Source organism: Nansenia antarctica (assembly GCF_963989245.1).
Source record: "Nansenia antarctica genome assembly, chromosome: 1".
NCBI lineage: Eukaryota > Metazoa > Chordata > Actinopteri > Argentiniformes > Microstomatidae > Nansenia > Nansenia antarctica.
This window is the reverse complement of record NC_137674.1, coordinates 26,297,223-26,324,784: the sequence shown is the minus strand read 5'-3', so window position 1 is coordinate 26,324,784 and position 27,562 is coordinate 26,297,223. Positions and strand designations below refer to the sequence as shown.

The 27,562-nt window shown below is 42.0% G+C and overlaps 4 protein-coding genes across 6 annotated transcripts in view; 2 read left to right on the top strand and 2 right to left on the bottom strand.

Moving 5' to 3' along the window:
* The window catches only part of coq8ab (coenzyme Q8A-b), a gene marked incomplete at both ends in the record, with an annotated part of 7,625 nt that extends 4,259 nt beyond the window's left edge, over positions 1–3,366 (bottom strand). Inside the window, 4 exons of the mRNA XM_080544529.1 lie at positions 604–743; positions 2,179–2,245; positions 2,637–2,788; positions 3,300–3,366. Coding sequence (XP_080400655.1) covers positions 604–743; positions 2,179–2,245; positions 2,637–2,788; positions 3,300–3,366 — 426 coding nt within the window. The remainder of the gene's footprint in view (positions 1–603; positions 744–2,178; positions 2,246–2,636; positions 2,789–3,299) is intronic.
* Positions 3,367–4,198: 832 nt separating this feature from the next.
* LOC308164170 (putative deoxyribonuclease TATDN3) lies at positions 4,199–7,902 on the bottom strand. 3 transcript variants are annotated; one of them, XM_080538315.1, is made up of 10 exons: positions 7,782–7,902; positions 7,656–7,688; positions 7,471–7,544; positions 7,168–7,249; positions 7,023–7,085; positions 6,798–6,907; positions 6,452–6,507; positions 6,230–6,342; positions 5,929–6,009; positions 4,199–5,394 (listed from the first exon to the last, which is right to left on the bottom strand). In XM_080538315.1, exons 1-10 carry the CDS (start codon positions 7,833–7,835, stop codon positions 5,251–5,253), a joined length of 810 nt encoding a protein of 269 aa, XP_080394441.1. In that variant the 5' UTR covers positions 7,836–7,902; the 3' UTR covers positions 4,199–5,250. The 3 variants fall into 3 exon arrangements, with proteins under 3 accessions (XP_080394441.1, XP_080394442.1, XP_080394443.1); XM_080538316.1 differs by having other exon boundaries at positions 5,929–6,006; XM_080538317.1 differs by lacking the exon at positions 7,023–7,085.
* Positions 7,903–7,984: 82 nt separating this feature from the next.
* fuca2 (alpha-L-fucosidase 2) lies at positions 7,985–13,443 on the top strand. The gene is made up of 7 exons (XM_080546613.1): positions 7,985–8,313; positions 8,765–8,949; positions 9,530–9,869; positions 10,389–10,599; positions 11,737–11,927; positions 12,636–12,744; positions 12,947–13,443. Exons 1-7 carry the CDS (start codon positions 8,129–8,131, stop codon positions 13,082–13,084), a joined length of 1,359 nt encoding a protein of 452 aa, XP_080402739.1. The 5' UTR covers positions 7,985–8,128; the 3' UTR covers positions 13,085–13,443.
* Positions 13,444–19,491: 6,048 nt separating this feature from the next.
* On the top strand, positions 19,492–26,249 carry hivep2b (HIVEP zinc finger 2b; the record flags this gene model as incomplete). Its single annotated transcript, XM_080544414.1, has 6 exons — positions 19,492–23,544; positions 23,706–23,857; positions 24,086–24,261; positions 24,439–24,537; positions 24,719–25,572; positions 25,794–26,249. The coding sequence occupies 6 exons, from the start codon at positions 19,492–19,494 to the stop codon at positions 26,247–26,249; spliced, it is 5,790 nt and encodes a 1,929-aa protein (XP_080400540.1).
* Positions 26,250–27,562: the final 1,313 nt, after the last annotated feature.

The window sequence follows — 27,562 nt, the reverse complement described above, 5'->3', positions numbered from 1 at the left end:
TTTATTTTTGCAGCTTTCTCTTACGAATTTAGCCTAGGCTATGCGTAGCCTACGTCCTGCGTGACTCAGTAACGTAAACTGGTGAGATGAGATGCGCGAGATTTCTTCTCTTGAATCAAACTATAGAAAACCTGGATTCCGCAGGCATAAAGTTGCCTCAGGAATTAATTAAAACTTCCTCGCTGTTTTGTGGGGGGGCCTCAGGATTTGGGGGGGGGGGGGGGGGCCTCAGGATTTTTTACTTTTTTTTGTATCCAATGTTAGGTGGCTGCCGTGGCCCCCTAGTGGTGGTGGCCCTAGGCTGCAGCCTAGGTAAGCCTATGCGTTAATCCGCCCATAACTTGCGCAGAACTGTTGAGCAGAAAAAATATGATTTTTTTAACCTTTCTGTTGGGATTCGCCTTCATTGTCGTTATGCAAAGTTAATCCTCTGCAGTTTTATATATATGAGGCCCCAAGTGTATTGTAAGCCTAAGCATTTGGCACATTCGTTAAAAGAAACCTTCCAAAACATTTCTTGGCAAAGCGTAGGTATGAACAGAGATCCCTGCTGGGTTAGATATGTGCTGGCTGCTAGTTGCCAGTGTGCTCTGGTGGGCGTACCTCATTCCGGAGCTCCTGGGAGAGGTTACTGGCCTGGTCCAGGGGGAAACCAGGGACCAGCTCAGTGGTGAGGACGTGCTGGCTACTCAGCTCCTCAATCACAGCAGGCACATAGAAGACAGGGTGATCCTTCAACAGCTCTCTGTGACACAGACATCAATTCTGCTTAAATAGATGTGGTCGGACTGATTTCCTTGCAGGATCTCATTTTTAAGACCTAGCACCTCATTTTTAGACCGAATAACTGAAATTTGAGACCTTTTTTAGGCCTTGTGCGTTTGCTTGCTGGATTTTAGACTTTAAGGCTTCTTAAGACCAGCGCGGGAACCCTGAACATAATGGTCATTCTTTGGGGTGGTTCTCTTGAGTGTGGGTCATTTTAACAATCAAAAGGTATATAATACAAACCCCCAAAACTTGCCAGTCTAAAATTACAACTGAAATTGAACTTTCAGCGTAATTTCCAATTAGAGCAAGTAAAGCACAAATGAAAACAATTCCCTCCCCTGCCCAAATGATCATCATTATCATCAAGTATGTGAACTATACTTACAAGGCACCCCACAATGTCACTCCATACGGCCAAAATCTAATGCTAAATTTGAAATGTCAAAATAAAGTTGCGCCTTCTGTTGAAAAAACTGTCCTCTTAAAACATCCTAAAAAAGTCCTTCCTGGTTATGAATGAAACAAATAAACATGACCTCCCACCAAGGACATACCGTGAGCTTAGAATTATAAGGTTCTATCTCTGTTTAGGGTAGTTCAGAGATATTGAGCGTCAAAGTTTTTAATTAACCTGTTAATGAATCTACCTTGATTACAACTTGAAACGTCCCTACTAGGCTTCGAATAGCAACAGTCTAGTTAAAAGGGCTTAGATGGTTACTGCAATTTAGTCAGGTTGGCAGGAAGAGATATTTTTCTCAGCTATGGATACTTGGTTATTCCATTACAATGGAAAAGCACATGTAAGCACTTCTCCCAACCTGTCCGCACAGGTGCAGAAAGGTGGTGACAGAAAGATTGACTTTCCATAATGCAATAGAATATTCAGTGCTACATAAATCACAGACCATGTATCTATTAATTATTAAGTTAATCAAGGAAATAGATTTAAGGGCGATTTCCCAGACAACACTATCAGTCAGCACTAGGCCTAATTGTACTTAAATGAATCTAACGTTTTTTTTTTTGGTAATTAATTATTTATTGCAAAACAGTACACATGAAAAACTCACATTATTACACCAAACAAAATAAGTGTCTGTCCTGATTTTTTTTTTTATCTTACCCCCCCTCCCCCAATGGTTTGTCTTTGAGAGCACTAGATTAACCTATTGCATGACACATTGGGGCAGTCTCACAAGCTTAGTTAGTTTGCTCCACCCCAGTTTAAACACACAGTTTAGACTAGGATTAGCCTTAATCTGTGTCTAGGAAACCGCCCCTTAAACCACCCCTTAAAGTAAACATTACTTTAAGCACTGCCACTCTTGCTCACACCTTACAGACCAATGATGGTATAGGAAATGTTATATGACAGATGAACTACTGTACATGAGTATACATTACCTCCAAAATTGACCAGTCTCTCTAATCGTGTGACAGGCACCTTCCGCTCTCGTGCACTTTCACTGAGCTAGAGTCAGTGCAAAAAAAGTTGCATTAGTAGGTAAACAAATGCCCAAAATAGAGAGGAAAGTATGAGAGTATAGGAGCCCTACAGGCTAGTATGTATGACCACTAGAGGAAGAGAAATCGTGAGTTTAGAATTATAAGGTTCTATCTCCGTTTAGGGTAGTTCAGAGATATTGAGCGTCAACGTTTTTACATTCCATTATGTTTTGTGAGATGGAACCTTTGTATTTTATGAATTACTAACTCAAAAATGTCAACATTTTAAAAATAACACCACATAGGCATTAATAAACACCTAATGGATCAGATTATGTAAAAAAATCTCAATTTTGACAAAAATTGAGATAGAACCTTATAATTCTAACGTCACAAAATGACTAAAGGACAAGTACCACTTGTTTGTGTTGCTTGGAGTCACTCTTTTTGGTGTCCCTGGCTTTGTCCATGTCCCCTGTCGTCAGCCCTCCAACAGAGGACTTATCCTGATGATATTCAGAAACCTGCTGCGCAGAGATGTTCCTGGAGACTTTGAAGGGTTTGTCACCTGACCTCCATAAACACGTCCCCTGTCCAGCATGGTCAGAGCCTAGGAATCTTTGTCCTTCAGCTGAAAATGTATGCGGAGACACGGTTGCTGCTCTGTGCTTTTGATGTTGATTGACAGACTCCTGTCAAATAAAAACACAGTGAGTGAACCAATGTAGACTATTGTCAATGTGACAAATAGAATTGGTGTGCACCGCTGTACCATATGATAACAATAACATAGCTGCTACAGTCAGTACTGGAATCTGGATCCCACAGGCAGCTTCGAGAACATCTTCAATTTGGCATGGTATTTGAGTACAGACGTGATAGTGTTCCTGTTATTGTTATGTTCCATGTCCAACATAACAACATACAACTGACATTGACGAAGTAAGTCACACCAGTGAGGAAGTTATCTGGGTTGCATGTCTGTGAAGCTGCGCTCCCCCCCTCCCCAATGAAAGTAATAGCCCGAGCATAGCAGTAGCATTAATGCCACTCATTGTGGGAAAGTGTTGGTTGTTTACCCCCTGTAGGGCTCTGGGACAGTGCAGACCGCTGACTTGACTTTGAATGGCCATCCGCTTCATCCATGTCAGCCCCCTCATCACTACTGTTTCAACTGAACGTCTCCTGTTCAAACCTGCATAGCCCAAAACATGTGGACACGTTATTGACTTGGTAGTGTTGCAGAAACGCTCCTACGTAGGCTACAGCAGCATGCATAATACAACAGAACAGCCTAGGTACAGCCCAGCAGATATGACAGTATGGTTGCATACTGCCAGATATTCCTCATCTTCCAGTGTGTCAGGGTACCCAGACACAAGAGGGTACTCTGTGGGTAGAGAAAAACATGAGCTTTATACTGTACATACACATTGACTTCCAGTTAACTCAATACCGATATAGAAAGATGACAGTAATATTATCAGTATGTATAGCATGGCTGCACTGTCTCCTCTTTTCTAAATAGGACAGACATCAGTCTTGATGATCTTGTTTTAGCCGCACCTTCTAAATTCTAACGAAGAATGTATTTATATTTTATGTGCCAGTTAAATTGTATATTTGGTTCAAGCTTATTCCCTTTTGAAAATGAGTATTGTAACCTATTCAAATGTTACAAGGCATTATGGCTATTTTTTCTAAAGAAGAATTGTTTATTTTTCTAGTCTAGATGTTTTCGTTTTTACTTCTGTCAAATTTGTCCTTGTTTAGAGGACAACATAAGTAAACAATTGGCCCATCTAGTCTAAAAATGCCTTAACTGTATTACCCAAAAATGGTTAACAGTTAAAATGTGATCTATGCAAGGTGTTAAATAGGTTGTTATTAAGTCTGATGAGAACAAAATGAAATGAAATGAAAAATAACGATTGCATATAATTGCAAGTTGATTTAGAACACAATTTAATTAATTTCCACAAACTTAACGAAATGTCAGTGACATTGAATTTTACAAATTCAGTGCATCCATTTCACTCTTGTCAGCATCAGCAACATGATATTTATAATGTATGTATTGCTCCCACCTACTGGCCAGTCTTGCCATAATTTGGCTGTTGCAGCATAGATCTACAGTGGCTTCGGAAAGTATTCCAGGGATCCATAATAGACAGCTTTTTGTCATCCTCGAGGTGACGAAATTAGGGATTTCCCTGCCATACAGACAAAAAAGGAAGCGAATTGCCATTTTTTTGGTTCCAGCTTGATTCATTTCTGTGTAAATAGATGTGGTCGGACTGATTTCCTTGCAGGTTCTCATTTTTTAAGACCTAGCACCTCATTTTTAGACTGAATAACTGGAATTTGTGACCTTTTTAGGCCTTATAAATTGGATTGCTGGATTTTAGACTTAAAGGCTTTTTAAGACCAGCGCGGGAACCCTAGTATTCAGACCCCTTCACTTTTCCCACATGTTGTTGTGTTATAGACTCAATTTAATTTAGTCCATCTGTGTTTTTGAATACTTTCCGACGCCATACTAGATCATTGGCTGCAGCCATGTGCAGTTCAGGAGATCAGAAAACTCCAGACCGTGGCTGCATTCACATTGTCTAGAATCCTTCCTTTCCTTGTATATATCGTTCTTGACCATGCTAGCAAAAATATATGAGGGTCAAGTTGAAAAGGTGGCATTTTCTATACAATCCAAACACAGCCCATGTGCATCTTAACAACTTGAGGAGGAGAGTTCATCTCATCTCCAAACAACTTCTTGAGATGAGAAGGTGATGATTTTAACAGACTTGGCTTGTCAGAATTTTTTTTTTTAAGGTTATTTAGTGGGGGCAGTCCCACTCATATTTTTCATTTTATTGGATAGAGATAGTGAAGGTAGACAGGAAAGTAGGGAGGAGAAGGCATGTCAGCAGGGCATGGGCCGGATTCGAACCCATGCCGACATGGGCATATGTGTGCGTGCACTGTAGACCGCGGTGCTAGACCACTGGACCACCCCAGGCCACTGGCTGGTCAGATTTTGATGACTGTCTTCAACCTTGGGAACAGGCGGAGAGCGTTTAGGGTTGTCACCTCCATCACCCTCTCCAAGGGCACCCCTTTAATCTTGCTGATGTACTCGGCACAGACGGTGATGTTCTTCGGCTCATTTCTGACCTATGATGACCCCAGACACACATGGTGACGTTAGAATTAGGTTGTTATTAATTATTAATAAGGTTCTATCTCCATTTTTGTCAAAATTTAGTTTTTTACATAATCTGATCCATTAGGTGTTTATTAATGCCTGTGTGGTGTTATTTTTAAAATGTTGACATTTTTTTGTTAGTAATAGTAATCCATCTCACAAAACATAATGGAAACATAATGGAATGTAAAAACTTTGACGCTCAATATCTCTGAACTACCCTAAAGCTCAATATCTCTGAACTACCCTAAACGGAGATAGAACCTTCTAATTCTAAGCTCACAACATTTCAGTAGTGGGAAGATTGCAAACACCATCTCTAAAATGTTATTGTTGTTGTAAGTAGTGTTGGAAATATTCATGATATTCATTCAGGAAACACTAATTACTACTATTTCTAATAACATCAATTAGTAACATCAATAAAAACATCATGAAACAAACCTTTACATAAACATGTATTATTTGTAATTTCATATGTGTATATGGTGTTAATAGTATACCTGCTTCTCTGGACCCAAGGCTGGTGAATCAGTTTCTAGACACATGCTCTCTAACGGCAGCTGTTTCACAAGCTTTTGCTTCTTATGGAAAAACGATATGGAAATCAAAAGACAGCTTCACTAAAATATACACTTCACACTGTTCAGACAATATTTACCAATGAAAACAATGAGTAATGAATACAATTTGTTAATATAATTTACAATATATGGTGTTCCCATCTTATTTTGTCAGTGCTTATGTAAGGGAAATATAATTCTCTTGAAGTTGGACAGTATCACAAGGAGACGTTGTTTTTACCTGCTCACTTCTCACGATAGACGGAGGAATAGAAAATAAATAACCGGCTCTCACACCTTCCATGGCAACCGATGGTTTCCCATCAAAAGCATGGAGAAGAGCTTTCTCAACACCTGGTGAAAATTCAAAAGCACTGTATGAAATGTTATATTTTTAAATCATTTTATTTTACATAGCTATAGGTATATTCTGACAAAGAAACTATGCAATCTAAACCATTACCTTGTTCCTTTAAGAGGTGAATGGTTGGTCTTCCAGCAGATCTTGAATGGACATTCCTAAAGTATAAAGTGGTAAATGGACTGACATATACAGTATATAGCGCCTTTATCCAAAGTGCTTTATAACGGCCTCTCATTCACCCATTCACACACACATTCACACACCAATGGCTGCAAGCTACCATGCAAGGCGCCTCACCAGGCCCGCTCACTGGGAGCAATTTGGGGTTCAGTCTACTTCCTGAGCCACCACAGCCACCCCATAATGTAACAATATTCAGGAGGAACAAAAACAAAAACACTTAATGATGAATTATCCTGATGTGGGTTAAATCTGTAGGACTCACAGAGGAAGGTCCAGATGTTTAGCTATCTCCGCCTGGCGAACGAGAACCTGTCTTTGACTGTCCTTATCTGTGTCATTAGGGACAAATCTGGGGCTGAAATCCAAGCCTACCTGTCAGTTTGAAGACAAAGAACACAGATTATGAAAGATCCTCAACCATACCTGATCATAATTATTAATGGTTTGAAGATGTAGCAATCTGCACAGCCAATCATTATCACATTACCTCTCCAATAGCTACAATATGATCTTTATATTTCTCTATCAGGGGTAAAGCTGCATCTAAATCCTGTGTAGACAGAACCAAAAACACTGTTCACAATGCTGTAAACATTATTATTAATATTATTTTTTTAGGGCCACATACATACCGGGAGTGAGGCGCCCCTCTGGTGCTCTGATGTTCCCTGCACAGGATGGACTCCCAAGCAAGGGAAGATAAAGCCAGGAAACCTAACATAATAATAATAATAATAATAATAATAATAATAATAATAATAATAATAATAATAATAATATATTAGATTTATATAGCGCCTTTCTCAAACCCAAGGACGCTTAACATACATGTAACATTATGTATTATTAACGTACATTATAATACATAAATTGTACGTGAATGTATTATGCAACACCATAGTATAAAGTAGTTCCAGTGTAAAGTAGTTAGTTACCTCTGTGACAGTTGTATGATTGTCTCAAACTCTCCAGCATGTTCTGCAACAGCGAGAAGTGCTACCAGCCCAGCCTGGACGAAAGGAAACTCATTACAACTAATGTTATAATGCTAATGTTATAAACTAATAGCGTGACTCACCTCGGCAGTCCAAAACTAATGTTTCGGTGGCTCATGAATTACCTTTTTAGCATTTTCAATCACATCGTCAATGTCCTGAAAGCAATATAAACAAGATGCATTAAGTAGCTAGCATGATCATAGATGCAATATCCTAAGCATGATCAAAGATGCAATAACAAGTCAAACCTGGTCAAAATCTCCGGCAGAGATGTGACAGTGACAGTCGATAAAGCCATTCATGTGAGCGAACTGAATTCACAATTCAGTGTAATAATCGACACAGTGCATGTGTGTGGAGTAAATAAACCATTCTGCGAAAGTACTGCGCACATGTCACGTGACGTCATGATAAACAAAAGAAGGAGTTCCGCTTCCGCACTAAAAGGGAACGGGAACAGATCTACTCCTCCTATGCATTCATCATTACTGTCTTTTACTCAAGCAGCACGCCAATTCCTGTTCTCACATTTCATCATGTGATATCCAAGAAATCAGCTGTTCAGACATTTGCATTTGTTGACTTGGAAGGAACCATGGCCCCCAGCGCACTGACTCTTCTCGCATCGGTAGTCAGCCTCTGTACATGTCAGCAGTACCAGCCCACCTGGGAGTCGATCGACTCCCGACCTCTGCCAGACTGGTACGACCAATCCAAGTTCGGCATCTTCATACACTGGGGTGTGTTCTCTGTCCCCAGCTTTGGCAGTGAATGGTTTTGGTAAGTTTATGGTTTGGTGTCCCGACTCCTGCTAATAATATATATAGCTGCAAATGATATTGTTTGTGTAAAGTACCCTTACATTTAAAAAAAAAACAGGCTTGTACAGACAGGCTTTTGGATAGCCCCAAGGGCCTGTCTGTCTGTGTCCTGTTGATGTTGTTGTACACCTGTTGTCTGTTACTTGTTCTTATTTTCACTTGTTTGCCTGTTTTAACCTGCTGTGGTCTTTTATTATGTTTTATTGTGTTTCATTGTCTTTTATTATGTTTTATTGTGTTTATTGTGTGTTTTATTGTGTATATGTTTAATTGTTTTATTATGTTTGATTGTGTTTCTTCCTTTGTGACCCTTGGTCTGGGAAAGGTGCTGTATAGATAAATGTTACTTACTTACTTACTTACTTACTTACTTACTTAGGCTACTTACATGAAACCCACCTTTCTTCTAGGTGGTATTTACACCAGAAGAGAACGCCCTATGTGGAATTTATGCAGAGGAATTACCCTCCAGATTTCAAGTATCAAGACTTTGCGCCAAAGTTCACAGCAGAGTTCTTTGATCCCAAAGAATGGACAGATATCTTCACTTCATCAGGAGCAAAATATATTGTCCTTACTACAAAACACCACGAAGGTATCTTATGTAACATTTCACAGTTAGGCTACTTCCTGGTTGTTGTGATTACCCAGAAAAGCTTTCAGTTGTTTTCAATGTCTGTCACACTTGACTATTCTTTATTTTAGTTCTGTTGGTTGGAAACATAAAACTATGAATTGCTGAAAATCAATCTTAGAGAAAGATAATGATAAATATGTATGTTGTTTAAGCAATATCACACGAGAGGGAGTGCTGATATTCAGTATAACAGCACGACCTCAAGTGTGATATTGCTTTTATCCAACAGTTCTACAGCGCAATTTATTAGTTAACAGTAATAAGTGACAGCAGATTATGATTTGTTTGTTTATTTAATCATTTATTTTGGCTCCGTCAACAAAAAATAGTTCCGCAACTGGACTGTTGCCTAGTAACCTGAACACAAACATCTGCAGGCTAGCTACCTTGTATTAACAGTCATTTCGGAGTGATACATATAGTTAAAAGTTCCAGTGCTGTTATACTGTATATCAGCACTCATGGAATGCCTCTTGTCCAATTAAATTACTTGGTCGGAACTAACTGTTGTATACATTTGTTTATCATCCCTCTTAAGGCTTCACACTATGGGGCTCAAAGTACTCATGGAACTGGAATGCGGTGGACGTCGGGCCCAAACGGGACCTGGTGGGGGAGGTGGCCAGTGCCCTTCGAGAACACAGTGACCTGCGCCTTGGGTTGTACCACTCTCTCTTTGAGTGGTTCAATCCACTCTATCAACAGGACGCTGCCAATCTGTTTACCACCAACCACTTCCCCACCACTAAAACGCTGCCTGAGCTCTATGAGATCGTCACCAAGTACAAACCGGAGTTGCTGTGGTCCGACGGCGACGGAGACGCTCCTGATACGTACTGGAACAGCACTGGTTTCCTCGCCTGGCTGTATAATGACAGGTAACTGCAGGGTCTTAAAAAGGTCTTAAAAAGCCTTAAAGTCTAAAATCCAGCAATCCAATTCACAAGGCCTAAAAAGGTCCCAAATTTCAGTTATTTGGTCTAAAAATGAAGTGCTAGGTCTTAAAAATGAAATCCTGCAAGGAAATCAGTCTGACCACATCTATTTACGCGGAAATTAATGAAGCTGGAACCCCAAAAATTCCAAATCGCTTCCTTTTTTGTCTGTATGGCAGTGAAATCCCTAATTTCATCACCTCGAGGGTGACAAAAAGCTATCATATGGTGTCGCGAATAGGTCTAAAATTATATCCAAAGAGGTCTAAAAAAGGTATAAAAAGGTCTTAAATTTGACTTGTTGAAACTTGTAGGAACCCTGTAACTGACAATGTTAAAAAAACAACATGTTAGACTGTCATAGCGTTCACACCAACATTGGAATCATCTGGTTGGATTACAGTATATGCAATTAAAACAATATCCAATGATGTGTTTAAAAGTGTGTTGTGTTTTCTACAGCCCAGTGAGAGAGACGGTGGTGACAAACGATCGTTGGGGATATGGCTGCATCTGTAACCATGGCGGTTACTACACCTGCGCTGATCGTTATCAACCTGGACACCTGCTGAAACACAAATGGGAAAACTGCATGACCATAGACACTCAGTCCTGGGGTTACAGAAGAAACGCTCAGCTCAAAGATTACTTAACCATTGAGCAGCTTGTGCAGGTGAGATTGTTTGGAATGGCATTTACAGGGTTCCCGCGCTTAAAAAGTCTTAAAGTCTAAAATCCAGCAATCCGATTTATGAGGCCTAAAAAGGTCTCAAGTTTCAGTTACTAGTTCTAAAAAATGAGGTGCTAGGTCAACAAAAATGAGATTAACTTGTCCTGCAAGGAAATCAGTCCGACCACATCTATCTACGTGGAAATTAATCAAGCTGGAACCCAAAAAATGCCAATTCGCTTCCTTTTCTGTCTGTATGGCAGTGAAATCCCTAATTTCATCACCTCAAGGATGACAAAAAGCTATCGTATGGTGTCGCGAATAGGTCTAAAATTATATCCAAAGAGGTATAAAAAGGTCTTAAATGTGACTTGTTGAAACTTGTAGGAACCCTGTTCATTCTATTCTCCTGACTGAGTAATTGAAGGACATGTATCAAACTTGTTGGAATGTGTTTGGTTTGTGCGCCACCTGCTGTCTCAAGTTGGTAATTTTCATGATGGTAAGAGATATGGGGGAGATATGGGGGAGATATCTGTGTGCCTCAAAGGCAGCCTGTTACTGTGGATGTACAGTAATATGATGCACGTTGTATTTTCACGAGCTGCACTCCCTCAACCACTCAGAGACTCACCCTCACTCTCCACTTTTAAATCCCACCTCAAAACCTACCTGTTCTCCCATGCATACAACCTCCCCTACCCCTAACCATCTCCCCTAACCCTGCCACCCCCCCTCCCCTCCTGGACATGCATACAACCTCCCCTACCCATCTCCCCTAACCCTGCCACCCCCCCTCCCCCCCTGGACATGCATACAACCTCCCCTACCCCTAACCATCTCCCCTAACCCGGCCACCCCCCCTCCCCCCCTGGACATGCATGCCACCCCCCCTCCCCCCCTGGACATGCATACAACCTCCCCTACCCCTAACCATCTCCCCTAACCCTGCCACCTCCCCGTTCGTTAACTCTGTGTTCTATGTGCCCATGTTATCTGTTGCTTGTTGTTTCTGTGTTTTCCGTTTCTCCCATATTGTCAGTGTCTTTGAGCCTCAGGAAAAGCGCTATATAAATATCCTGAATTATTATTATTATTATTATTATTATTATTATTATGATCATCCCTTGTGTGCCCCAGACCCTGGTGGAGACAGTGTCCTGCGGGGGGAACCTGTTGATGAACGTGGGTCCCACACATGACGGACGGATCGCCCCGATATTTGAAGAGCGTCTGAGGCAGATGGGCCAGTGGCTGGCGGTGAATGGGGAGGCCATTTACAACACCACCGCATGGAGGACTCAGAAAGACAGTGTCACCCCGGGTGTCTGGTCAGTTCCTATGCATTTGTTCTCCATTGGAATTGATTGAAGATGCATTTTCTATGTGTCAGTAATATAGTTAACATGTGTTGTACTGTCTCTAGACTACCAGAGGTATTTCAATCCATTCTCACTCATTGTCACTCTCGTTTGACTTTGTTCTTTGCTTTTGAGTTTTTCTGTTCTGTCTGTCTGACTGATTTTCTGTCTATGAAATGTGTTAAGCGTCCTTGGGTTTGAGAAAGGAGCTACGTATATAAATCTAAGATATTATTATTATTTATACAGGGTATCCGCGGTGTCTTGAAAAGTATTAAAAGTTGATAAATCAATTTTGGGAAAATCAGTATTAAAAAGTCTTATCACGATTTTATGAGGTCTTGAATTTTGTAGGTATTTTTCTGAATTAGACTCTGTCCAAAGAGTTTGAGTCCTAAAAACTTTTAGTAAAAGTTCGTGAATTTACTAGTTTTATTCAAAAACAAAGATGAACCGGAAATTCTGTTGTATGATAGTGGTCTACTCTAGTCTATTGCAAACTAAAACTGTTAAAGTTAAAGGTGTCACTGATGTAAACGGTTACAGCTCCAAGTGGCGGTGAGGTCTGGAAAAATATTGACACAGTCTTTAAAAAGTCTTAGAAAGGTATTGAAATTAACCTCAAGATTCCTGTATATGCCCTGTTATAGGAAAATGGCTTTTCTTGTTTGTCAACAGGTACACCTCCAGACCGCAGGAGACGGCCATCTTTGCAGTTTTATTTGAGTGGCCTAGTAATGGATCTGTGGTTCTAACTGACCCCTCTGTTACTCAAGGAAAGACTCAGGTAAGATGTTGGATGAATCACTTCATCTGATTTCACACTTATTCATTCTATTATTGAAATGTGTGGTATACAACCAGGCAGTGGTAAAGACAGTTTATGTTGGCAAGTTGTTCTACATATAAATAGATAAGACTGGTTTTTATTACTGCTATTGGTGGTTGAAAGAAACTAAGCTCTTGTATCGCCCTTCTCTACTAAACAGGTGGTGCTTCTTGGTCACGAGCCATTGAACTGGGAGCCTGTACGGCCTAGTGGGCTGAGGGTGTTCCTGCCCCAGCTGTCCTACAGTCAGATGCCATGCCAATGGGCCTGGACGATCCGGGTGACAGGTGCCACATAGGAAAGGGACAGAAGATAAAATGCGTACTGAGTGATACAGTACAGTCCTGTAGACCTTGTCTTGAGGGCATGAGATTTATCTGTGAAATTCTTACTTCTTTCCAGTTCCAACAATGTGTTAAATTGTGTGTCAGTCTCAAATGCAGTGTAGAAAGGACCTCCTTAACATGATGACATATCTTTAGGAGGTTATCTTAGGTTGGCTATTCTCGAGGCCCTACTAGGACATGGATATTGAATGTAAGAACAATTGCCTCTCAAGCCTGTTTTTATTTAATAAAATGGGTATTGGATTAAGTTACCTGAATGGAGATACTTGAATGATTTTGGTTTATTTAAAAAATAAAAATAAAAACTATTTTTGTTATGCTCTCTTTTTGTATGAGTGATACCGATTACTTTTTTTGTTTATTTTCCACTTGGAGGATGAATATACATTTGTAAAATTGTAATACATAAATAAAGTCAATGACATTTCCATCTTTATACACTTTATTGTGCATGTGTTTAGTTAATACCTTTAACTAAACACAAACATTTACATTATTGTCTAACAGTATATCATATTGAACAAAGATAAGGTGATCATATGGAACACTAATAGATAGTCCTGCGCACATCATTAATTTATGACGTTGCACACTGATTACATGATTCCTTATTCTACAAGGGAATCTTCTGAACAGCACGAGCCCCCTCTACTGTCTGCAGATAGTAGGCTACATGGAACATTTCAAATGCACGCACATGATAAGCAATTTACAGGCGTGTGAAGCTTATAGGCAATGGATGAGTTATGTCGAATCATTTCCTTGGACTGTGAAACTGCATATGGTTAGTGGCTTGCGATAATCTAGATACGAGTGACATAATAAATCACATCATAAGTCTATCCGTGATTATGGAGAATGAGGCCGCGCGCGCTAAACTCACTGGTCATCTTTTGGGATATGATATAGGCATCTATACGTGCAATATAAATAAATCCACATGTGTATTGTAATCTAAAAATATATATTCTGCGTATGAACAAATACCGTGGGAACAGAACAGGTAGCCAACAACTCATTTTTCTAGGATTTTCGTGAGTGCAATGTGATCTTCTTGTGTCCTATCATTGAATTCTAAGTTCGAAGACTTCGAAGATGTGTGACCTGAAAGTGTGTGTCCAGTAGAAGCAATGTGTCAATGTTGTGTCTACCCTCTGTAATGCACGCGCCTGTGGATGGACATGGGAGGCACTCTGGACTGTTCCGCTAATATTCCATGACGTGAAAAGGGGGTTTTCAAGGGGTTCTCAAGCTCATCCATTTTACAGTATCCTAGGCTATAGCCCTAGACAAAGACAAATGTATAGTCTTGTCGACTGATCTTATCTAATCTACTCTCACAAACGAATCCAGCATGACTAATGGTTCAAATTGTTAATATGGAAAATAGGTTTTGACAGTGGGGGCCAAGTTTTTTGTGTGTTTTCCTCAATAACAATATCTCTCTTGATGATCGGGAAAAAAGCCATATTCACTACATCATCTTGTTATATATATAGTTAAATATTTCACGATGTTTTGAATATAATTTGTGTGTGTGTTGTACATGACCCTTTTAGTCCACCTCACAGAAACACGATCCTCTTACACTATTGCAAGGACATGATAGTTACCACCAACAGCTGTTAAACCAAGAGGTCCCACCCTTTGATGGGGTCACTGGGTGTTGTTGTAAGGATGCTATGTGTGTTTGTTTGCATACTGAATTGGTGTTTTAAGTATTGGAGGTTTATTGTACTGGCTGCTGCTGGCTGTGGCTTTGCGTTCGTCTTCATTTGTGTGTGTGGCTAGAGAATGAAGACAATGAGAAACCTTTTTAGAAATGGGCTTGTGTTGCCATGGGAACTCTCTAGAATTATACCACGTCCTTGTAAGCATTGAAAGTGGGCAATAATAGTGAACATACCGGTAGTTGAAAAAACTGAAAACTGATTCACAAAGGACATTGAAATATTATCCTCATAAATGAAAGAATCATCTATGAGGTACAGAGGTTTTATGTCCAGCACTGACAATCAGTTTCATATTTAAAAGAATGTATGCATTATGGATATTCAGCTGGTGTAAGTTCGATATGTGGTCCCCAACGTCTGATATGATACTGTCACCACAACATAGATGAGATCCTCATCCTTCCATTCATAAACAAGAGAGTCTACCCCCCTCTCTGTGTGTATGTGTGTGTGTGTGGGGCAGAGGGGGTTCTCCCCCCCCCCATCCCTCTCTCTCTGAGTCTCTCTCTCTCCCCCCCCCCTCTCTTTCTCCCTCTCCCCCATCTGTTAAAACACTAATATCATTAGTGGCTTGCTAGTAAGGGGGTGCATTCAATCACATGCAAATTTGTTGCAGATTTGAACTGGTCAGCAGTGTGTGTGTGTGTGTGTGTGTGTGTGTGTGTGTCTCAGACAGTGGAAATGCCAAGCAGTGTGGACCATCCAGGGGGACAGCCCATTATATTTATAGAGACAGGCGACTTGACCTTCACTGCACATTGACTATCAGCCATTTTAGTGCCGCTCCTCCAGATACTGAATACAGCATAATGGATCTTAGCTGCAATGCAGTCATACATACAGTATGTTTTTAAGTTCATATCTCCATGTCAGTAAATGCAGTAACGTAATGCACTTGTTACAATCCCTTCCATTCAAAGATCAAAGTTACATGTATTTCCTTTCCTGTTTTTTTGTATTGCATTTAGATCAGTTGAAATGTAAAATCGTTAGTTGTGTTTTTGCATGAAATAGCAATTGAATGCTATATGATTAGTATTGTTAAGTGATTCATTCAAGAACATATTTGTTGCTTTTCTGCACGTAGCTGTTACGTAAGGTGAGTAAGCATTGTTAGTCTATGCACAGATTCTACTCTATTCTGTTCCAAATAAGCCTCTCCTAAATTTCCCTTAACTATAGTAAGAATAGCTGGTGCAAACCCTCAACCAAGGTCTCCTATTCATAGACGTATCCAGTTGTTCTCACCTAGCAGCACCTAGTGAAACTGAAGAGGATGGTCGAAGCAGGCCAGGTATTATTAGTTGTGTTAATTGTATTGTTTTGAAAGGGCAAAGTTTCACACAAATAACAGAGGTGCTTGTATCTGTATCTATATTGAAACTCCCTAACGCATTTTCAATTAGTGTCCCAAGTATAATAATATCTCACTCAGTGTGAATGAGTATATGACACTTTTTAAGTGGGAAGTTTTGAATAATGCTATTTGAGTACATACACAAATGTAAAAAACATGTAAGCATGTTAATCAGGAAGTTTGTGGAAGTGACTGCTTGCTTTTTCGGGGCTATAGTCACCTCACACGGCATGGACAAGGTTCACTGCTGAAAATGATCTATACGACAGTTTGCTCTCGTGAGATTGCTGTCCTAATTTTAGCAAACAATTAGCCTATGCATTGGGACCTTTTCACCACAATGTCATTGGTCCACTAATGAATTCATAAAGGTTAATCACCAAGTCATAGAGCTGTAATGTTTTATGCACTAACCAGACTATTGCATTGTTGGTACAGTGAGTAGATCTAATTTCCCTAATCCTATTCCTATTGTCCGGTTTATGCGGTAGCTACATTAAGTCAACATTATTGGAATTAGTTATTTATTATTAGAATAACATCAATGTCAGTATTGGAATGTTTGTATTTGTGGCTGTCAGCCAGGGTTACATGTTGAACCTTACTATGTTAAATTCCTCCCACCGCTAATAGAGGAATATATATACTGACTGCTGTGCTTGGAACCGCTGAGAAAGTGTCCTTAAACGTGGGCTGTTGTGTAATCCCACTCTGGGCCCCTTTGCTATTTTTGTGCCTGGGTCCGCGTCATGGTTGGGTATTTTCTCTGGTGACTAGCTCACATCAATAGATCTTCTAATGTACATTCAGTCAGCCAGCAGCTTATGATTGATGAGACTTTTGCCTTGCTTAATTTTTTCATTATTGTTATTATTATTACCTCAGACATGTGGAGGAGAACGGACAACTGGAATATGCATTATGAGGAATGTCACATGTGACTGGAGATATGGGACAAGGGAGTATGCGAATGTCAGGTTTGTATGTGGATTATATTTGATATCTGAATGTCTGCTGTGTAAGGAGAGGCTTACCATAGCCCTTGTGGTTGACTGCTTTTTACATTGAGTACATCAAACGTCTAATACTGGGTGGGTGTTGTTCATTCTGCATGTTATGTTACTGTATCCTACAGTATCATGCTGGGCTTATGCCCTCAGTGTCCCTGAAACAGTTTAATACACTCATGATGTTAATGGATGAGATGCTAGTGATAGGCTACATGGCTGTCCCCTATAATGACCAGTATAGCTTCAGATGATACGATGCAGTGGCAAAATGATGTTCTCCCCCCCCATACCCTCAGTTTGTTTTCCCATTGTCCTTCTTGCAGCATGCTACATCAGTCTGGTTGTTGCAGTGCTATATCTCATGTGCATGATGTGTGTGTGGTGTCCAAATGAGACCTTGTTCTAATAAAGTCACCCTACTTAATCCACTCAAGCACAAGTGTGCACATACTGGGCACATACTGTGCACATACACACATGCAAGCAAGCACACACATACACACACACACACGCCCACTCACAATCATTCAGAAACACACTTACCCCCCCCGCTTTTATCAAATAGGAATAGACAGATTCCAGTAAAGAGGGCTGCGGTTTATAGATAAGTAGACGAACTCTGTTGAGTAAAACTTGTCGAGATGACTTAGTAGAGGTTAAAGGAGTACGCTCTGTTCCCTCTCTCTATCTGGCATATGTCAAAGGTATGCATTGTTTCCGAGGGGTCTTATCTCTCTGTCACTCTGTGCTCATAATTCCCTCCTCTCATTGCTGGGGAAGGATGGAAACCGTGCAATGAGGTCAGACTGACCTTGACGAGAGAGAGAGAGAGCTCCCTCCCCAGGCATAAGAATGTTGTCACCCCGGACACCCCACTTGGGTTACTTCTGTAAACCTCCGTACAGACCAGTAGACTGTCCCTAGGAAGCCACCTTTTATATACCTTCTCTCTTTTCTCTTGTCTCTATAAGGACGGAAAAGCAAAAGCTCCTCTGATATGCTGGGGGTCTTTTAGCTCTGTATCAAACAGGCTTATGGCACTTGCCATTCGTTCACAACTGTTAGATAGGTGATTCCTACGCTGGCAGCTGCTTTTATGCATCTTTATCTCAGCATCTTGAGAGTCACCTTGGATTTTTATCCCCTGGTTTATGCCTGAAGAGTGTGTGTGCTGCCTGCTGCAACACAGAAGGAGAGAGCCGTAGGATGTCCTAATTAAGGGGAACTCTGAGGGTTTGAACCAGATAATCTTACATAACCTTGTTAAAGAGCACACAGCCTTTGATACTGAGAAGATGGAAATGATGTGCCCTTAGAGACTCAGCCCCATGGTCTAGAGCTAAAGTGTAATGCCACACCGACTCAATGGTGTTCGGGGTTGATGGACAGCATTGTGGACTAGTGACTAGTGACGGTTGTAGAGATCATTATGGCAATGTTTTATCTTCCAGTTAGAGTACTGCTTTAGTGAGAGTATTTAGAGCCAGACACATTGTTTAAACTGAAATGCTTGCCCACTACAAGGTTAGTATTGGATAGCCTTTTTTTTGCACTAGGAAAATCAGGATCTATGCCGAGCTTTGTGTAGTAAAGTACGCACATTTGTTCCCACTCACACACTCACACACACGCACGCGCACCACGCACGCACGCACACACACACACACACACACACACACACACACACACACACACACACACACACACAAACAAACAAACACACAACACACACAGACCCATCAACACACACTCCTCTAGTAAATGTAGGCCATCTGCCAGGGTAAGATGAGGTACTGTGCAGGTATTTGAGAGGCTGGTAAAGAGACTCCGATTTTTCCATGCCTGCTGTGCACACTGCTCGTTATGAATTTTATGCACCAATTTTACTCAAGCTTGGACTTTTAGGGAGCAATTTTGAATAAGCCACTCTTACGTAAAAGAATGGCTGTGTGTTTGTTGTGTTCAAATTTTTTCCTCATATTCTCATTATCCCCTAAATCGTCATGTATGATAGTTATGTAGTCTATAAAATAAATGTTTGTTTTGTTGATAAATCTTCTAAATTATAGTAGCTTCATTAGGCAATAGATGGAATATTTCTTTTGTATACACCAACATTCATTTCTGTGTTTCTGTGATTTTTTTTTCAGATGACCCTTTCCAACAATCAGTTTACATGTCTGCTAATATTATAACTGTAACATAACAGACATTGTCATTGGAAATCAATCCCCAAAGAAGAAGGTGACATTGGATTCATGGAGTCACTTGAAACTACTGCTGCTGCTGAGGGGAAAAGCACTAAAGAAGGTTTGGAGCAGAATGTTGCACAGAGAAAGTGGGCATCCGAGCCAACAACAGTCCACACTAACAACAGAAGCCCCTTGGCTGATTCCGAGGGGGAGGGGTGGCACCTACCACCCCAAGAGAATCAGAGTAGAAACACATGTGGTTCAACAGAAATGTCTGACTCAGGGAAACTGCGACAATTAGAAGATCAACATTCACAACAGCCCCACGTCACCCCCAGTCATCAACACCATGTACTATCCCCATACGCACCCCAGCAGGAGTCAGGACAGTCATTCTCCTTCGCCAGACAGAAAACTCTAGGTCACTTAGTCTCTGTACCACCACCCCACGGCAGCGGCAGCTGTGGGCCCACCAGAAAATCTCCCAGTTTACCGGCAGCAGCCCTCAAACACTGTTCCTCCTCCCAGTTAGGGTTAGATCAGCTACCAGAGGACGTGTGTAAGATGGAGCAGAAACCACAAAAGCCTGGGAAATATGTTTGTGATTATTGTGGAAGGGCATGTGCCAAACCCAGTGTGCTTAAGAAGCACATCCGCTCACATACTGGGGAACGGCCCTACCCCTGTGTCCCCTGTGGATTCTCGTTTAAAACAAAGAGCAATTTATACAAACACAGAAAATCCCATGCTCACTCGGTCAAAGCCGGGACAGTGCCATTCTCAGAACTCGGTTCTTACAATGCCAACATGGACCAGGGGTCCTTTGAAGGGGAAGGAGAGTTATACTCCGACGCCGAGCAGAGCACAGACACAGACGAGGACGCTCTCAACGACTCGCTGCTCTTGGACTGCTCTGCGGTCGACGAATCGGATAGCTCCGCCGTACAAGTATTACATCTCATCACCCAGAAACAGGGAGTTACACAGTCAATGTCAGCTGAGGATGGTTCTTCTTCTTCAACCCAGCAGCTGAGAGAAATCAATGCATCTCCTGTTGCCATTGCTCAGGTCAGCCGTGCAATACAATCTTGCACCATCAAGCAGAGACTTGCGCTACGGCTCTCGGAGAAAAGGAGCAGCAGTGACACTGACCAATCCCTCTCCCTCCCCAGCCAGTCCAGCAAAGGCAGCACTGACTCAGGCTATTTCTCACGCTCGGAGAGTGCGGAGCAGCAGAGCGGCCCGCCCAATACAAACGCCAAGTCCTATCAAGAAATTATGTTCGGGAAGTGTTACAGGCCAAGCCCGAAACAGTCAACAACAACAACTGTGGTGACTTGTGGTGGTGGCGGCAAGACAGACTTAACTGATTATGTATCCCATACGGGTAAGACGACGACCCAGGAGAGAGGTGTTTCTCGTGTGTTCACACAAGAAAAGGAATCGGTTGAATCAATCAAAATAAACACACATTCATTTACAAGGGAAGAGATTATTAAGGAAAGCCAACTAGACGTCACAAGCTCTGATGCCGGACCTCTGATCAGGAGTAATTCAATGCCGACGTCCTCGGGAGCATGTCTCAACATGCCACAAGGCTTACGAGGCAGCCATTCGTTTGATGAGAGGACGAGCCCCGGAGGTATGAGGAGGCTCAGGAGACAAGCTGCGTTTGAACTCTCGCCACATGACCTACACACAGAACCGGACAGCTACGGAAACATTTCAGAAAGCATTTCACTTCCACTATCAGGAGTGGAAAGTGTCGAAAGTTTCTCTGAAATGGCTCCTAACACTAACGCTCATCAAAAGCAAGCCATGGAATTTGCCACGAGGAAACGCCGGAAAGAAAAATGTGTAGGGGAAGAGGATGATTTTCCAGCTCAGTATGACATCATAGACAATGACCATTCTGAAGAAATGTTTGACTCCACCAGGGACTATGATTCCAAACAATCTAGTCAACATGCTGTTAACAACACCACACTTTCAGGTAGAGAACATTCCCAGAGTGTGCATACACAATTAGATAGATATAACATGGATATATCAGTGAGCACTGAAGCCACTGGGAGGAAGCCTTTAGGGAACGTTATTTCTGTCATTCAACACACAAACTCATTATGCAGGTCCCAGTCTGAAAAGTCTGAACCTTACAACTGCCATAGTCAGAGACAGGGAGCTAAACTTTGCTCGTCACAGACTGTGGAGCTAACTGAAACACTGGAGATGGACAGAAAAAGGACAGAAATAATTGGACACCAGTTGAGTGACAGCAGATTAGACCAATCGTATCAAATGGCACACAAACTAGTCCGTCAGTCTAACATACAGGTCCCAGAAATCAGAGTTACTGTCGAGCCTGACAGTCCAGAGAAAGCACCAGAGGTGAAGGTGAAGGTGAAGGAACCCGAGAGACCTGTCGAGGAATTTCAGTGGCCTCAGAGGAGTGAAACCTTGTCTCAATTCCCCCCGGAAAAACTCCCTCCAAAGAAGAAAAGACTGCGTTTAGCTGACATAGAGCACTCCTCTGGTGAGTCTAGTTTCGAGTCTGCCTGCACAAGTCTCTCTCGAAGCCCCAGTCAAGACAGCAACTTATCATACAGCTCCAGCATCTCCTTTGATAGAGAGGAGAGCTTCAAGTCAGCTTCCTCCCCAGCTAGGCAGGATGAATTTGGCAAACCGCTGGAGCTTTTAGCCGTGCCAGGGAGTGGGCACTCCCTCTCTGTCCTGAACCAGCGTCAACAACATGAAATGAGACGCTCCTCTTCAGAGCAGGCGCCTTGCAACTTACGTAGAGAGTTCCCAGAGTTACGGAGCATATCATTTGACTACGGTTCTCTCTCTCCGACATCCAAAGTTAGACACGGCGAGCTCACTGGTCACTCTGCTATGAAGGAGCCAAGACGGGGCAACTTGGTACGACAGGAGTCACTGAATATGGACCCAGAATTTACACAAGTCCTCCCACAAATGTTTCCTCAGTATCTCAGCAATGCCCTTTCATTCTCAACAACTGCAGTGTTCTCTCAGGCTCTGCCAATATTTGCCACTGGATATACATGTCCCCAGCAGCCACACTCTGGCTTGCTAGTTCCTGTTAGAATCCAGACTCATGTGCCATCCTATGGTAGCATCACATACACTACTGTGTCACAGATATTGGACAATCAATACGATAATATTAGTTCCATCACAGCCACCTCTCAAAACTTGCATGCAAAACATTCTTCTGCAAACCTTGATACGTCAAATATGTTAAGACACACCCAAGCACTTTCAACTGACCAACTCCAAGTTCAAGTCCTAGATTTGTCTACAACCAAACTCAAAACAGGCATCCCTCTGTCCCTAACTTCTAGAACTATCTCAACCACTAATGCCTTCAGTGGTGGATCAAATAAGCGCATGCTATCGCCTGCCAGCAGTTTAGATTTGTTCATGGAGGTCAAACAGCAAAAACGTGTGAAAGAGGAAAAAATGTTTGGTCAGATTGTGGAGGAGATGAGTGCTGTGGAAATAGGGAATTGCTATCTGACAGAGGAGAAGCTCAAGTCAGAGATTCAAAGTACATCCACACTTTATTCTCAAGATGACCCACTATGTAGCGGTTTCATTTCACTTAATCAAAAAGTGACAGGGACTACAGGTTGTGCTGAATCTGCTATGGACAATACCGCCCCAGAACCGACCTCACACCCGTATTCGATGCTCTCTCTAACGGATATTAAAGAAGAAATTGGCATGGATACCAAGGTGCAAATGGATATATCAGCACTGTTGGGTAGCAGTAAAGGCGCACTGATCACTGATGTTGAAAACTCTAGACTGTTATCTCAGTTTCCAAGTCTTCGCACAACGACAGGTGTGAGCTGGTGTTATCTAAACTACACCAAGCCAAACAGCACTCACAGCTCCACCCTCTCTTCTGTGTATGCCACGTGGTGCGTAAGTTCCCACAACCCAAACCCACCTAACATGAGCACCAGTGCCACCCTGGCTCTTTTCAGATCCAAACAGAGGAAAGACTCTGGAATGTACACAATGGCAGCCATGTATCAACCTGGCACTGGAAAACTGGTCTCCGCCACTCTCTTATGGAGGCAGAGGCTGGAGCAGGTGAGGAAATGATTCTCTGTTAAACAATGTTTTCATTGGATAGATGTTTACAGTCATTGCACCATGTTACATCATCATCGAATCATCATATTGCAATGTCAGCACCTCTATGCCTGCACAGCATGTTGATGTTGGTGTTTGTTCATCTGATTTAACTACAGAGGAAACCTGAGCTCAAAGAGGTGGACATCCCCTATGGAAGGAAAGTAAAAGACCTCAGAGTGAAGGGAAAGGCTGTGAAGGAGGACTGGAAAGAGAGAGAGATCTCTTCGAAGCAAGCAACGCCAACCCGTATCAAAATCTTTGAAGGAGGGTCAGTCATGAAACTATTTAATGTCTATTATCTATCAATAAGCATTGAATAATGACTGATTTAATTAGAATATGATGTAAATGTTTTCTATCTAGTTGTACAGTATGTACTTGGAGGGATGCTTAGAATAGATTTAAATACTGTACACACACTTTGTTGCTAGGCTATATTTATTGTTTATTAACACTTTTATATTGCCTCAAAATAAGAATGGTCTCCCTCTCTCAGGTTCAAGTCCAATGAGGAGTATGTATATGTTAGGGGCCGTGGCCGGGGGAAGTACATCTGTGAGGAGTGTGGCATCCGTTGTAAGAAGCCAAGCATGCTGAAGAAACACATACGCACCCACACAGATGTGAGACCCTATGTATGCAGGGTCTGCAACTTTGCTTTCAAAACTAAAGGTGGGGGTGACTTAATGACTTAATTATTCTTAATATATGATATTATATTTCATATTATGTATGGTAATGACAAAAATACAGTTTCAACCCTTCTGTAGAAAAAGCTAAATGTTAAATGGTAATGATAATGCTAATCTGATGATTATGATGAATATGTTCACTTGCTTAAACCCACAGGAAACCTGACTAAACACATGAAATCGAAAGCTCACATGAAGAAGTGTTTTGAGCTCGGATTATCAGTCACACTGGATGACGCAGAGGCACAGGAGTTTGGTATGAGTTTACTTCAATGATCATTCATCTTAATCTTCCTTTAAGCCATTCATTTCAACATTTGCATAAAGTTATCCATGGTAGTTTTTCCAATAAAGCAAATCTACCCTAGAATCGATTTTAAAAAACGAATGAATTTAACTCATTTAGTTTTTTTTTTGTGTTCTTTCAAATCATCTAGATGACATCCAGCAAGAGTCAAAGCTGTCGGTCGCAACCAAACACCAGTTCTCTGACGCCGACGACTCTGACGGCATGGACGAAGAGATCGACGAGAATGATGAGGATGACGACGAGGATGACGAGTATGAGGGCGACTCCACTCTGAAGATCTCCTCCAGAAGCACGAGTCCTCAGCCCTGCGCCATCGCCTCCTTGTCCGTCACTGCTACAGCTGTCATCCATGGTGTGTCACCAGACATCCACGGCTGCTCCCTCAGACCGTTCTCCAGCTGCCTCACCACCACCACCACCACCCTGCCTGGGACGGAGCTTCAGCAGCACCTGCCCCAGAGCAGGAAGCTGGGCCCAGACCGGAGGACTGTCCTAGCCACGGTAGACGCCAAGCAGAGAGAGAGGCCTGTGGAGGAGGACAGCCTGGCCATACTGTCTCCAGAACAGGGCTGCTTGTTCTTTGACCCATACCCCTCCTGTCTGCTGTCTCCTGGTTGGGAGTCCCCTCTCAGAGAGCCATCTCCCTCTCGTCTGCGTTATCCCTCCCCCAGGAGAGAGCTTTCCCCTCGGGGCCGTTCATCGCCTAGATGGGACACCTCCCCGTTGAGGCCCAGCTCCCCTAACCTCTCTCCCATTCAGCACCTCTCCCCCGGGAGCATCGAGAGGCCCCTGTCCCCAGGGGCAGCAGCAGACCTGGCTGGGAGGAGAGACCCCGCGGCCAGGGGCAGACAGAGGGTGGTTCTCAGGGCTGTTTCTCCACGCAGAGGCTATCACCAACACCAGAGAACCTCTGGTGACAGAACCAGGGAGCAAGCGAAGGCACAACTGGTTCCACTGGGAGGAGCCATTGAAATGTATATGGTATGTATGGCCATTTATGTTTTTTTTTATAATGACTATGCTCAATTAATATGATGATATTATTATCTATATATATTTTTATTGAAAGATTTTTGTTCTCCCTCACGTTTGGAATATCATTATTTTAATTGACGTTGTATTTGTAAATAGGTTGTTAAATAGCTAGGTACTGCGATAAAGTAAGTCTTCTGATCAGAATGTCTCTAACATTTCTATCGTAGGATCAGAGGAAGAACCTGCCTCCAACCAACCCTCCTGGTCCCTCCGGTTCTCCTCACCACAGCCTGTTCAGCCACCTCCCCCTCCACTCCCAGCAGCTGGCACACACTCTTCTCCCAATGGTCCCTATTGGTGGGATCCATATGCTGCAGTCTCCACCCTCCTCCTCCAGCACTGATGTGATCCACTCTGCAAAACTGAGCCCTCAGAGGAGCAAGTCCCAGCAGCAGCCGTCCAGCAGGAAGGAGGGATCTGTCCGCGTCCAAGGGGTGGAGGACTCACCAGGACAGGGCCAGGGCCAGCAGCAGCAGGACATGGTGTCCTCCTATCAGACCACACAGGACTCTCAGGAGAAAACCCTTCACCTCACTGGCAGGGACAGCAAGCAAGAAGAAAGTGTTCAGACCTGCATGAAAGCTATCGAATCCCTCAGGATCACTTCAGAAGACCCTCTATAGAGCCAGACCTCCAGGAGCAGCTGAACCTCCAGTTCCTCTACTACAGTCTCCTGCAACCTCCTCTTCCTCCTCCTCCTCCTCCTCCTCCTCCTCATTCCTCCAGGCACATGACTTCATCCAGATCCCATTGGGTGCTCTCTATTCAGGTTTCCTTACATTGGTAGCTGAGACGTCATACTCAGAGGTCGGAGGTCATGTGCCCTAGACTCTAAACCTGAGGGGAAGAATAACAAACCTTCACAGTGAAGAACAGCCTGACTTTATTCTCTGTAGACTAGAGACTGTTTGTAATTGTTTGGTCAGTCCATGGAGCAGAGGGACAGCAAAGGAGGCAGGTGGAGTTGTGGGTATGGGTGCAATATGGAAAGATATTATGCTAATATGCCTTTGACATAATAGCTTGCGTACACTTGCACACAAACCACATTTATTGATATAGATACTCCGTAACCCTATACCCACTCTAACGTACATACAAACATGTATACATGTACTTTGAAAATAGACTGTTGTTTAAATGTACTCATATCGAGTAGTTACAAGTAAGTAAGGATTTAATTCTTTGGAAAGTGAAAAGTATATAACAGGGAAAAAGTGTGTGTATTTTAAAACCGAGTCTGACCAAATTTTGAGTAGACTTGCTTCTTGTCCAGTTTGGTGCTTTTGATTGAGCAGCAAAGGTCTGTGCCTTTTCTTTGCTTTATCATAATGTTTTTAAAAGCATAAGCAATGAAAAAGTGATTTATGATGTTTGGGAACTTTATTCAGAGTTGTCTGGTGTGAAGTGTTATTGTCAACAAGATTGCACTAAAACATAGCTTTTAATTTGTGAAATTAAATCGCTGTTATGTGCAGCTTCATTTATGTACAATCATCTATATTCTATTGTAAATGGTTTCTTATGTTGCATTTTCTCAATGTTGTGGTTTATCTTGACAAAATGCATGAGTTTTGCTATTGCACAAATAGAGAAGTGAATATGTAAACTGTAAGATGTCTTTATATATTAGCAAGTAAGCTCTTATTGATACCACTAAATATTTGACTACTATTTATACTGTATATCTAACATGCATCAGTGTTACACACTGACGGCTACATTGAGATGCTTATGAACTCATGTCATTGCTTTGACTAATGGCTTAACCGATTGTTGTTCCTTATAAAGACCATAGAAGTTTAATGAATCTAAATAAGCACTTTCATCCTATCTTTGATAACTAACTAACATGGTTGATAAGGAGGAATAAAAAAAACAACAACATTGTTCTATTATGAGTTGAAACATTCCAGTTATTTTCAGCGATCATTAA

Coding starts and splice junctions, on each gene's coding strand:
- fuca2 (XM_080546613.1), top strand. CDS start 8,129: ATGGCCCCCAGCGCACTGACTCTTCTCGCATCGGTAGTCAGCCTCTGT. Junction 10,600..11,736: donor CCATTGAGCAGCTTGTGCAG/GTGAGATTGTTT, acceptor TGTGTGCCCCAG/ACCCTGGTGGAGACAGTGTC. Junction 12,745..12,946: donor TTACTCAAGGAAAGACTCAG/GTAAGATGTTGG, acceptor TCTACTAAACAG/GTGGTGCTTCTTGGTCACGA.
- LOC308164170 (XM_080538315.1), bottom strand. CDS start 7,835: ATGAATGGCTTTATCGACTGTCACTGTCACATCTCTGCCGGAGATTTT. Junction 7,086..7,167: donor AGAGGGGCGCCTCACTCCCG/GTATGTATGTGG, acceptor CTGTCTACACAG/GATTTAGATGCAGCTTTACC. Junction 6,908..7,022: donor ATATTGTAGCTATTGGAGAG/GTAATGTGATAA, acceptor TCAAACTGACAG/GTAGGCTTGGATTTCAGCCC.